General features: G+C 39.6%; 1 protein-coding gene across 2 annotated transcripts in view; it reads right to left on the reverse strand.

The window, feature by feature from the left end:
* Positions 1-3,388: 3,388 nt before the first annotated feature.
* kcnn1a (potassium intermediate/small conductance calcium-activated channel, subfamily N, member 1a) overlaps positions 3,389-13,642 on the reverse strand; it is a 47,384-nt gene continuing 37,130 nt past the window's right edge. For both annotated transcript variants that reach the window (XM_067605478.1, XM_067605479.1), the window contains exons 5-9: positions 12,027-12,168; positions 11,560-11,670; positions 9,664-9,791; positions 6,943-7,012; positions 3,389-3,912 (exon numbers count right to left, since the gene is read on the reverse strand). In XM_067605478.1, the coding sequence (XP_067461579.1) occupies positions 3,607-3,912; positions 6,943-7,012; positions 9,664-9,791; positions 11,560-11,670; positions 12,027-12,168 (757 nt within the window). In that variant the 3' untranslated portion in view covers positions 3,389-3,606. The remainder of the gene's footprint in view (positions 3,913-6,942; positions 7,013-9,663; positions 9,792-11,559; positions 11,671-12,026; positions 12,169-13,642) is intronic.

Here is a 13,642-nt window from a genome sequence, read left to right on the forward strand (position 1 = left end):
TCTACTGCATACCTGCAACATGCTGTGCATTGCACCTTGCTACCTTTACCTCTTCGGTTCACCATTTGTCCCGTTTACTTGGTGACATCTACAATGAGGTCATATTTACAGGACACCCACTCTTGCTGTTCACAACCCCCGTGGGGCCAAAATCAGCCGTCTGTCAGTAAATGAGCTATCGCCCTCATCTTTCTCTTTTTTTTCTTAATCTACTCTCTTTGCTGCTGCCTGATGAAGGATGAAGTCCTTAACACCAGTGCCATCACCTCTCTCTGGGGAAGACACTCCAGCATCTGTGATCCTTCCTGGTGTAACTGAATATTACACACTGAGTGCAACATGGAACATGACCTGGGGGTTCCCCTGCTTCTTTCCTTTCGCTATGTTTTTTCATTCAAACCACTCAAAGGTCTTTGCTGCAGGCCATTTGGGAAGCTTCTTCGTGTGTTGGGGACTGATGTTCTTAATGATGACAGATGACAAACGATAGACTAAACCTCAGATGTAATGAAGAGGTGGAAACCTTAGATACGAGCAGGCAGGTGAGGTCGTAATCAAGCAGGGAGTCTACCATTAGCCGTCCTAACTCATTGGATGACACTGATTGAAACAGAGACTGTAATGACATGATAGATCCTTTCATACTTGATGGGTGGAGTGTAGCACTGTACGAGAAGTGGCGAGAGGTGGGGGCAGTAAAGAGTCATGCTTCATCAACTCAAATTGAAAGAAAAAAAGCTAATATTCATGCTTGATTAAGTTCCACTCGTAGCAAACTGAATATGTTCTTAAATGGAGTGCTCTCTGGCCAGTCCAGAGCCTGTGGGAGAATGTTTTCATTCACCATCTCACAGCATTGGACTTCAACCCGGTTTAGCCCGAAGCATTTCGGAAATAATTAAGATCCAGGAAATAATAATGATCCTATTTGTCTGTTAGCTTAAGGGGCCATAAAGATGATCTTTAGCACTAACATCCTTTTGGGACTCAGATTCTCTACCATTCAAACTACTTTAGGACAGCATGCTAGCCCGCTAACCCGCTGACTTCCTTATCTGCTCTTTATAAGTGCATTGGAAAAAATAACTTTAAAGATCCTAAATATTTCTCTTTAAATCAAAAATTTACAAGTCATCACAACTCTAAGATGCATCATACCATGCCTTTGATATTTTTAAATTTCTAATTTTTCATCATTGTGAATGTGTTTCAATGTCATTTAGAAAGACAAAACAGAGGCCTGTAATGTTAAAGTAAAAGTTCCACATTTTTGGAAATATGCTTATTCACTTTCTTGCAGAGAGTTATATGGGTAGATCTAATTTGTGTATGGCAAATATGAAACTACAGCTAGCAGACAGTAGTTTAGCTCAGCATAAAGACCAGAAATGGCTAGCCTGGCTCTGTCCAAAGGTAACAAAATCCACCTACCAGCAACTCAAAAGCTCATTGATTTACATATTATGTCACATTTATTTATTCTGTACAAAAACCAAAGTGCAAACCAACACATTGTGGTTTTACAGGAGGGGGATTACAACTATTTCCTGGAGAGTTTGCATCACTGTGAGGTTGCCGGGCAACCAGTGGAGACTCCGGGAAGTAGTCGTTTTTACACCTGCACTTTTTTTTCGCTTCACAATGTATAACATGTTAATTTGTGAGTTTTAGAGGTTCTAGCACACAGCCAGGCTAGCTGTTTCCCACTGTATCCAGCCTTTATGCTAAGCTAAGCTAACCAGCTGTCGGCGGTAGCTCTATATCCTTCTCATCTAAGTCTGCAAGAAAGTGAATATTTTCTCAAAATGTTGAGCTATTCCTTTACACTTGCCAAGGAACCAATTCACTGTTCTGTAACCATCAAAGTTTCTTCAGCACTTTTATTTGTATCCTTTAAGGATTCTTTTGTAATAGCGATTTTTCTTCACCTCATATTTTAAACAGGGAATGCATTACAGAATCACATTACTGCAACTCTCTAGGTTCCGCAACTCTAAACACCCTAAGTGTCCTAGTAAAAAGAAAAAAAAAAAGAATTTTAGCAAAAAAATAAACAAAAGAAACAGATAAAGAAAGGCAACAAACAAACAAAAGTGAACATAATAAAATCAAAATCATGTAAAATCATCAAGCCATCCAAGGAAGATAGAGTTCCATTGTCATTTTTGCACAGAACCATGCAAGGGGGCAGAGTTGGTTTCTCAGTTCGACCAGTGATGTTTGCCTGTGTGGCCGTATGTACCAGCAGACCTCAAGCCATGCCATTATCTGAAGACCACAGGAAGCTCTAATTAGTGGTGGTGAGAAAGGTAGACTACATATTTCATTGTTGTGTGTATGAGTGTGCAGCATTGAGCTAAAAGTGAACTCATTCTCCAAGACACACTCACAGAATACTCTCAGTCGGTCTCACTTTTGCTTGCTTTCTGAACTTTCTTTTCTCACGGTGTTAGTATAAATAGAAAAAAAAGATTTTCAAAACATTTAGAGTTGCTGTGTAATGGAGGCAATGTTATGCATTACATTAAGACATTTTCTTTAAATTTTTGGAGAGGAATGTATCTGAAAAAGGAATGCAATGCTGTATTCAGACTGTTAACATCGTAAAAAAGCTCTGAAATTAGTAATTAAATAACCCTCTACTATTTATACATTCAGGCACTGAAAAATCACATGTCAATATGTAACTAAAAAAGATAGTCGCTCTCATTTTTCCCTTGGTAAGAACAAGGAAGCTGAAACCTTGAAGTTGGCAATTGTGTAAATGTTTCCTACCCAGTAGTAATGCCATATGCATCCCCTTTGCTCTTCTTTTGTGTGACAGTTTCCCCTCCCCCTTAAGTGCATTTCCAAACACTGACTTGGAGTCAGTGCTTTCATAGCCTCTCCTAAAGCTTTCTTCCTAACCAATGGGAAAGAATCCATGACACTAGTCTTTTGAAAGGGAAATCCAATGTTTTGTCTCACTCTCCTCACCGGACAAATAGATAGACGGACGGATGGGTGGACAGATGTCCTCCATGGCCTCAGAGGGCCAGCAGGTGAGCCGAGGCCCTCAGCTCCACAGGCCAACTTCTTCCCTCGTGGTTAAGGACTCTCTGGTGTGATAGCCAGCTCTCACCCCAGCGACCCTGAACTCAGTCATTTTTTTAACTATACAAGGGCTTTTACAAAAAAGCTAACTTGAACAGCCATACAATGGCTAAAACATAAACCATATCTCTACTTTATCTCGGTTTTTCAGTCATTTTTAAATTTTTTTGTCTTTTTCGTTTTTTGGATGCATTTGTGTTTTTTCTTGATTTAAGTCTTTGTTTGCCTTTCTTTGTTCTTTTGGAGTAGCTCTGATCCAGTCCTGTGCTGAGAGGCTCAGTCACAGAGGAATTGGTTTTTGGATTTGATGGGTGGGGAGGAAGGAGAGAGGGAATGGGTGGGAGGGAGAGAGTAAGGGCAAGGATCAGGTCAGGGGTCAAGATTTGGGTTCATTATTAGTCCAGACATGGACTTGCAGGGGTTATAGGGACGGTTTAGGATGGAACAGAATGAGGTGATGAGTTGGTTTGGGAAAGACAGGACTCGGAGGTGATTGCAAAGGGTTTGTCAAGGTTATCCGCTATCAGAGGAGGTGTGTGGCGCTGTGGAGGGTGAGCGCCGCCTGCGGGCGGTGGAAGTCCAGGATCGCTCAGAGCGTTCAGAGCGCTCCGAGGCTAGTGAGGCGGGCCGAAAGCGGTGAACAAAGCCGTCCAGAAAGTCCTGCTGCTGCTGGGTTATGGCTTGGGAGATGAGGCAGGGCAGCGCCTGCAGGCTGCCAGTCACCGAGTCCAGCTTGTCCTCCAATGTGCCGATGCGCTTGTCCAGCTCCTCACTGCGCTCCTGCAGCTCTGACACTAGGTCATACATCACATTCTGGGTCTAATGAAGGAGAGAAAGTAAATGTGTTTGGGGAGGTGAACAAACAAGATGACAGAGGAGGAGGGCAGGACAAAGGGAAAATCAAAGAAATAAAAAAGCTGCTTTATAACTAAATATCCACAAGTAGATATACAAAGGCACAGGCAAGACAGATGTTTAAAAGTTTAGACATTAAACATTAAATTATGTTCACCGAACTCATTTACAAGGATGAATAAAAAGAGGGCAAAAAGTTTAGAATCAACAAAATCATATGAAGAGATATTGCATCAGTTAGTGGTACATTTTTTATAAGTTTGTCCAAGGTAACATACAAATAACAACAACTGTCATTGTTTACAGTATGTATACTTCCCCAGGGTAAAAATAGCCTGTCATGTAATCATAAATTACATGATAAGACGAAAGCTGTGGTCTAAATCAGTCTTACACAGCCTGACGAGAAGAAAATGATGACAGGAAGCAGTATGAAGGCGAGTTGTATAGTTTCAGCGAGTCAGCATAGATCTTATCTTCCCACTGATTTAACAACCAGTTTCTCCAATCCATGTATAGCCAGAGAAGGTCTTTAATGCTTTATGCATTAGCTTGTTTTTATTGTTAAGGCACTTATTGTTCCGCAGTGGGGCCAGTGTTACTGTATGTGGTAATCTCACTGTGTCTGCATGAAATGCAGTTTTATGTATTATGTGACATGCAATTTACTGGCCACCAGTGCAGCTCAGGTCACAGACTACTTTATACCTTTCTGTGTGTCTTTTACAGATGTTTGTCCATCACAGAAATCAAATGTCTTAAGTATAAAACAGAAATCAAAAAGATTACTTCTCTGTAGGGCTCAAAAAGGAGACATTGAGCAGTTGAAGTACAGTAGGGTGTACACAGACGGATCTGATCATCGAGCAGAGTAAGGGTAAGTAAACACACATTAAAGGAGATGACCTTAGAACCTTTTAAAATACACACTGGAGTGCAAATGCCATCCACATCAAATGAGGCTGCAGTCATGCACCTCCCTTTGAACCCCCTCTCTGCTCTGCTCTGGTGGGTCAGCTGACGTCTATATACAGCAGGACAGAAGCTTCTGATGCATGACTGCATTCCTTCATTGCAGTCATTCATAGCATTTTTCAGCTTAGTGTTTTGGTTCAGTTTCAATGCTGGAAATAACACTGATGATGAGCAGCTAGTCACAAACTTTGTCTGTTTGAACTTTGTCATGTGTCATAACAACTTTATAAGGCGATAATATGTCCATGTTGTGTTTACATTTTATTACACTGTCCCCAAGTGGTAAGAAAAGTCTGTTAATAAAGGTTTAAGTCGTTAGCACTCCTTGTTTAATAATTATGTCTTCGAAGGTCACACGTGTTGTTCTGTCATTACATTTATCCTAAAGCTTTCAAGACAATGCTAACATGAGAACACAATGGCTCCAAGGTTAAAGATTAGTTCATATGACTCCTAACTGTAAAAGGCTATTGTCTGGTCCTTATTTTAACTACCTTCCCATAAATATGCCCTGTATCTTTTTTAAGGTTTTTTTTTTGGCATTTTTCCTTTATTAGATAGGTCACAGTAGAGATGAAGGAAACCGTATGTGTTTAGCCTCAGACAGGAATCCATCAGCCTCCATCTTCTGGGACCTTCGTGATAAATGAGTATCCAGTGAACTAAGAACTGTCAATCCAGCTCCAATGGCCTTGAGTTTAGATAAAGCATAAAAGAATACCGCAATAATCTGTGGCAAAAGCCCTGACTGACACTGACACTCACACCACAATCAACATCAAACCCTCCAAACAATACAGTATATGACTTTTGGACAAAATGCTATTTAGATTTATATCATGTCACCTACTTCTTAATTTAAGTAATTGAACTTTAATTTAAAGGAATATGTCAATACTTAGGAAAACACTCATGCTTTCTTACCAAGATTTAGATGATAAGTTCGATATCCCTCTCATGTCTTTATGGTAAATATGTAGCTACAGAGAGGAGACTGTTAGCTTGGCACAAAGACTGGAAACAGGGTGAAACAGCTAGCCTGGCTCTGTCCATAAATGATAAAACCCACCCACCAACAACTCTTAAGCTAACTAATTAATACATTACATCTTGTTGAATCCATACAAAAACCAAAGTCTAAAAATATCACATTGCAATGTTACAACAGGTATGTGCTGCTGGCTGCTGGTGGTGGCTTCATATTTAGCGTACAAACATGAGAGTGGTATCAATTTTCAGATCTAACGTTCAGCTAGAAAGTGAATAATCGTAATTCCCAAATTTCCATCCCATTCCTTTAAAGGTGACATATTATGCACATTTCCAGGTCTATATTTTTAATCTGGAGCTTTACTGGTATATCTTTTAATAATTTACAGTTCAAAAAACTCCTTATTTATCTTATACTGGCTCTGTAAGCTGCCCCTCAGTTCAGCATCTGTCTGAAGCAGGCTGTTTTGGCTCCTGTCTCTTTAAGACCCCCCTACCGATGAGCCCACTCCGTTCTGATTGGCCAGCTCTTGGAAGCTGCCCCTCGGGAGACTTCCACTGGCTCCAGAGGTAACGTCAACAAAACATGAAACAAACTATAGTAGTAGGATTTCACTAGTTTTTTCATTCTTTATCCGAAATGTCAGCTTCTCATATGTATATATATATAATATATAAGAGTGGATAACACAAACAACACTTGGAAAAACATTTGCAACCAAGACTACAGAACAGACAACTGTTAATGGACATGAGCGATGAGCTGATGCCGTTGGCAAGGTAGGAAAAACGTTGCAAACGAAGCGTTCACAGCAGGCTGAAGCCTGGGCTTTTGACTTGCAGGGAGCATGTCTACACACTAACCTTGAGTTTTGGAACTTTGATGATGTGTAACATAGATAGCCAACGTCATAACAGTATATAAACAACAGAAAACCAGAAAAAGCATGATATGTCCCCTTTTAGTAATTGACTGTTCAGTGTAAAAAGATTTTGTATCCTTGAAAATACATCAGAAGGGAGACTTACCTTTGCCAGGTCCACCAAGGTGTTCGCCTGATCATTGAGTTTCCTCTGTTCCATCTTCACACTGCGCAGTCTGGGTGGAGGCACAAGGAGGTGGAAACAGGAAAAGGAGGGAAGGAGGAAGTGGACAAAGTAGAGAGGGGAGGAGGGAATAAAGGAGGAGAGGGGAGGAGGTTGTGTGCAGGAGTGGGGCGTAGAGAGACAGGTTGTTTGGGGTCATGAAGGGGCAGAAAGGGCCAATAGGGAAAAGAGAAGGAGGAGGAACAACACATTTTTTTATCAGGAGTGCTCTCTTGCCGATGACATTGAAAAGAGAGAGGACAGCCTGCATGCATCGTAAATATATACACTTTACATATCTATATATATACATATATGGAGAAATATATATGTATACATATACAAGCATTCCTGGTCTTGGTCATTGCCATACCAACCAAAACATGCAAAATTACAGAAGCATACTACATTCATTTTGAAAGACTGTGTTTATCATGTTTTGTCATGGTCTTTTTCTTGCTATAACAAGATCTTTTTCTCATAATGCTACAATGCTTTAAGTAGTTATTTTTGCCTTAAATAAGTTCTTTTCACTGCAATGACAAATAGTCTTAATACTGAGAGATGATCTTGTTACAACACAAAAAGAATCGGTTTCCAAACAAGAGAAAAAAATCTCAATATAAGGCCAAAAAAAACGTACTCGTATTATGACAAAACATGAGTTTTTTTCCAGTAAGAATGCAATATGCTTCCATATAAGAAAACTCCAAAAATCCATGTTTGAAATTAAAACATTCCCAACCCTTACCGCCCCAAAATAAGACATTAAAAACAGAAAAAGATGACATGACCTTTGTCAGTGCTACACGCAGCTCAGTGGTAGGACTTCATATATACACACTGGTCATTCAGTAAGCGTGCAGTGACTGTGAGTGACTTTGTGCACAATGAGATGTGGGTATTTCAGTGGATTTGTATGTGTGATTGTGCGTATGTACATGAGTTGATGTGTGTGTTTTTGCGGATGCCACATATAAAAGATGGAACCAGAAATAAACTGTCCAATGACACTGCTGAACATACGGCAACATAGACATTTCAAATAACTTGCGCAATGATAGACTGGACATGTTTTGTGATGCTTTCAACATTGTGCCTCCTTATCTCTGATCAAATACATTATGGCACTGTAAGAACTGTTAACGCTGATGTGAATAATGTGTCATTGTTGGCGGTGGCATCACACAGCCATCATCTGGATGTGCAAGGGGAAGAATTTCCCTGTTCGGCAAATTATGAGACAGGATGACATTCAAGGGCATTTATTCATGTGCAAATCAGTATATCAGAGCAGAGTGAGACTGCTTGCTTACGGCTCTATCTCTGTGGGAAACCGTTTCAGCTCATATGTGTGTGTTTGCTCGGCTTTGTTATCCCTTATGCCTGTCGAAGAATAGGGGCTAAAAGCTAAAAGCACTACTTATTAGTGTAATGCATTATGGGTACAATTTTATTCTACAAAAACCCCAACCTACGTGTTGTGTCGTGTCTTTTTGTACAATGTATTTGATGGTATGTGCTTTGTCATTTGATCTCATATAAGAAAGGAAAAAACCAAAGCAAAAATCAATATTAAAACAACAGCAAACATTTCAACCTCATTAGAACTACAGTACATTACAGTGTGTGTGTTTATGTCATCACAAAATCATCAGGAGTGTAGGATGAAGTCTGTTGATGCAGGTTAATATAGCCTCCAGAGCAGCTATATTAATCATGGGCAACATTATACAGTACATTGTAGATGATTATGAACCGCTGGCCAGGCCAACAAAGCTCCAAGCTCATTCTGTGCAAGATGCTTTTTCTTTCACACGTTCTCTCCAGACAACCCTCCACTATTGAAACCGGTGGCAAAATGTTGATGCTTATTTTTGTTTCATTCCATTCAAAAGGGGGGATGGGAGGGAGAGGGAAGTAAATGGAACACTGAAGTAAAGTAAAAACGAAAAACAATTCAGCATCCAGCATTTTTTTCCCTTTTTTTTTTTTTTTGGTAACAAACGCTTTTTTTCATGCATGTCAAACGCAGACATGGAGAAAGGAGGAGGAGGAAGGAGGAGGATGTTGAGGAAACAGTAGGAGGAGGATACATAGAAGACTCAACTTACTTCTGAGCTCTGCAGTGATAGAGCAAAACAAAGACAGAACACAGTACAGAGTTTTAACCCCACAACATTCACGAAACGAGTGAAACCATTACACTTCTCACTGTAAGCACAGGGTAAAAAGGGGGCTGGAGGGAGAAGGGTAGGGGTAGGGGAGGGGAATAGGAAGGACCATTACACTAGATTGCAGTCTGTGTGCTTGTGTATGTGTATGTATGCGTGTGAAAAGAGAGTTGACATGTGTGTGAGCATAACAATCACAGGAAATGGTACTCTAGGAGAGGACATTGTAGCAATCACTAGAGGTGACTCACAGCTAGGGCTATACATTCTTGCAGTTTAATGGAAATACAACTAATACTTAAATATTTTGTACCACAAATAAGATTAAAGACAATCACATGGATTGAACATCTTAATAACTATATTTCAACAACATTACTTTTTGGGCATGCTCAGTATTTCCCCTTGGTGGTTGGTGGTGAAGAACACTGTCATATTTCCTTTAAACATTTTATTAGCTTACATGTATCAAAGGCAGTGCAGGACTTACTGGTGAATGGCTTGGAGAAACTTGCGCTGGTGTTTCCGCACCTTGGCATGGTCTATCTTCTTGACCAACTTGGTGTGTTTGTAGATGAGCCATGTTTCCCTGAGTACATTGGCAGCTGTGTTCTTCACCTGTGAAACAAGGTTGAATGTGATGTTTCAGGAACTTCTCTAAGAGGTTGCACTGGTACATATTGAAATTCCAGAGTAAGGCATGCATTATTAATATAATTCTCTGAAATAAAAAGAAACAAAGGAGAAAGGAAAAAAAAAAAGTCGCAAGTAAACTTTATTTCTATAGAAAAAAACTGAGTTATAAGGTGCTTCACAGGTGTATATGAATTATAACAAGAGTTTCAGTGAATAGTCAAACAAAGAGAAATTAAAAAATAAACAAAATAAAGCCATTTAAGCCATTAATATGCAATAAGTGATAAAATGTCAGCCAATTCAGGTGGGTTTGTATAAGCTTTTTAAAATGTGGCACTGAATTAATCTGACGCTGATAGAGAGATTGCAAGTTACCATGTTGACTATGTAAGGTAGTAAGATGAGTATCAATGTAGTAAAAATACACCCTGTAAACCAGTGGTTCCCAACCTAAGAGTCAGGACCCCTAAGGAATCACTAGATAAATCTGAGGAGTTGCAAGATGATTAACAGGATAAGAAAGAAGAAAAAAACTTACTTCTGCTACTTCTGTTTTTTTTTGGGGGGGGGGGGCGTTGTTTTGTTTTTTGTCTTGGTTTGTTTGTTTGTTTTACCCTTCTCAATTTCAATTCCAATTTCTCTTGACTTGTTTAATGGGAAGTTTTACTTCTGGATAGTTTTAGATACTTGTATTAGTGGTGTGGCTGAATCTGAATCCGGTATTTGGAAATGCACAAATAGTGGGTTTTTACAAATAATTATTTTGTACAAATATTTTTAAAATTATTTGTTTTCGGGAAGTCAAATACCAGCGCACAGGTTGGTTACATCGCTACCTTAGTCTCTCTCCTCTGCTCTGCTGTGTTACATCTATCAACAGGTCTCAACGAGGGGAGTCACCCACCTGCTTCATGATGCACATTTCCTTATTTGGACATCACTCCTGGATATGGGGGTGTTCCCCAGAGATAAAGCTCAGCTACAGACACGCAAAAAGGGATTCTCCATAACCTATTGTTCTCCTTCCCCTTTCCCCAAAGTTAGGTTGTAAAAAATAGGCGGAAAATGAAAAGTGCAAAGCAATAATTACCTTTGAAGTTCTTCCCTACACCTTACACACTGTGCTGTCTCTGTGTTATGGGTGTATAAATAGCTACAGGTCTGTCTATGCAGTGGCGGGGAGCCAAGCTTTTATGTTCTGGGAGACTGGAGTTTGAGACCCGGTGTGGGGACCTCCTTCGCAAGGTTTTTATTGATTTATTGATTAACACTTATTTTACACTTTAATATCCTAAAATTAAAACTGCAATAAAAATGTTGAATTTTACGCCTATTTCCACTTTTATTCGAATACAAATAATTTTGTTACCTCAACAAATACAGATACAAATACTGGGCTCTCTGCACATCCCTAACTTCTACTTCTTTAGGCATCTGTGTCAGGTGCTTGGACTGTGGCATACCTCCTTGTAGGTCTAGTTTTAGTGTAATTCTGTAGGCTTCTAAAACTGTTCAAATTTCTAAGTCTGAAACTTAAATTTACAATCTGAAAAATGAAAAAAAAACAAAAAACTTTTTGGTCAAAGTGCTCACAACACATACCAATATGCAGCCTGTGATGAGGGGTCATAAATGGACAAAGTTTTGTTTGAAGGGGTTATAAGCCAAAAATGTTTGGGCACTCTTGCTGTAAACAGCAGCAATATATGATGACAATTACTTGGAAAAACAGCACAAAACAGTGACTCACTCGTTTGCAGAGTTGTGTGTCCATCATGAAGTTGTGGACATGCTTCTCAGCCTTGGTCAGCTCCAGCTTCCTGGCAACCACTGCAACCACCAGCGCAGTGCAACCAGCTCCCTGTTGTTCAAAGACACAGTTAGGCCCAAAACACAGCAAACAAAATTTTTGAAGCTTTCAAGGGGCCATTTATTCACTTTCAAGTTCTATTCGACAGCTAACTGGCTTCTAAAATATCCTGTTACAGACTGTCACAGCCTTTTAATGTTTGTGGATCACAAATTGCTTTAAATATCACATATTAAGTGATCTATTTAAATTACACAAGTAAAAGGTGTACTTCTTTTTTCAGTAAATCAGTCAAAGTCAGAATGTAGCCGGCAGTGAATGTAGTCAAAGCCGAGGTTTTATAACTCTAATGAGAGTTATCCGGTGAGAATGTTATATTACACTGAGTGTGGAGAAGGGGAACCTACCATAATCCCTGTAAGCAGACACACGCCTTTCCCACAGTACGTGTGTGGTACCATGTCCCCGTAGCCAATGGAGAGGAAGGTAATAGAGATGAGCCACATGGCTCCCAGAAAGTTACTGGTGACTTCCTGTTTGTCATGATACCTAAAGTAACGAAGATAAGCAGAGGTGGGAGACACACAATGAGTAAAACTGAACGCAGTTTTTGGAAGGTGAGCATGCTGAGGAATGGCATGTGTGAATGCTGTGTGAATCAAACAGGGGTGGTGGGTGGAGGTGGTGAGGATTGAGGAGGAGGAAGAAATCATGGTGCAAGGTGTTACACCTGTTTTGTGAAAAGCCAGTTTGGCACACAGTCTAAAAATGCACCAAAGTCCATTCTGGGTAAAAAAAAAAAAAAAAAAACAATGAAGGTAAAAATATATGTTCAATGGATTTGCAAAAGAGGCTATTATTCATTTGTATTGTGCTTTGCCTTTAGATCATTTCTCTCTGAGACAGTTTGATGGAGAAACATGTTTAAAGAGTAGGAAGCTTAAATTGATATGTATTCAGGAAAGAGCAAATAGGATCGGTTTTAAAAAATTGATGAAATGATTTCAAAGAGATAGCAAAACCACTGAACATGTGTTTCATGTTCAGTGTCTGTCAATATAAAAAATTAACCATTTGGTGATATGAAATGATATTAAAGGGTATTCAAAAAATGGGTCTGAGGCTAAATCACTTACTCTGGTTGCACATTAGCATAGAAATTACAATTTTTGAAAACATGTTTCAAATGACAAAGAGACAGGCCATGTTGCCGTAAGTGACTGGATAAAGAATACCGCAGGTCAGACTTGATTTGACAACCCAACAAATGTAATGTCAGTGCATCCAAAAATGCATATACTGCTGCATTAAATCAAACTAACAATTGGCTTATTGGTCACGGTTTACTGCAAATCTTCCTCCATAGAGTTTATGCTGCCCCCAAAAAAGGTTTGGTAATGCAAATCATCACTTCAAACATGTTGGTTGCTGAAAATAGCTGACAGCCATGCTTGAATTGTCAGTCCAAAGGCCCACAGTGCATATGCAAAGATATTTCTATAAAAAAAAAAAAAAACACAGTGTACAAAGCTGGATTGATGATGACATTCCCATACCTTTTGCGGCAAGACAAAAGTCCATCACAGAGGCAAATCTGCCTTATCCACCCACCCTCATTCAACCTGCCTGATTATTCCCAATGAGCTGTCTAGGAGGAGATCAGATAAGATTTAATTTTGGAGTTAAAATCAAATATTCATTAAACACTTTGAGACAACATCTCGCTAACATCCTTCTGACAAGACATTGTAGATGGAGTCTAATTTCTTGGGATTTTGCAAAAGCTTTTCTAAAGGGGATTCTGACTGGGCCAATCATGAATTGCTAATGACTTCAAACTATCCAGCAGTGAACCAGCATGTGGACTCAAAATGGCCAGAACAATCACCTCTAATTAGCGCACACGTACAGTTGGGAACACCTGGGGCCAGACTATGAATTTCTTTAGTTGTTCTTTCCACCAGAGGTCAAAAACCTGAGTTGGGTTTGTAGAAATACCCACACTTCCCTCTCCTCCAAGACA

This window comes from Thunnus thynnus, chromosome 12 (assembly GCF_963924715.1).
Source record: "Thunnus thynnus chromosome 12, fThuThy2.1, whole genome shotgun sequence".
In the NCBI taxonomy this organism is placed as follows: Eukaryota; Metazoa; Chordata; class Actinopteri; order Scombriformes; family Scombridae; genus Thunnus; species Thunnus thynnus.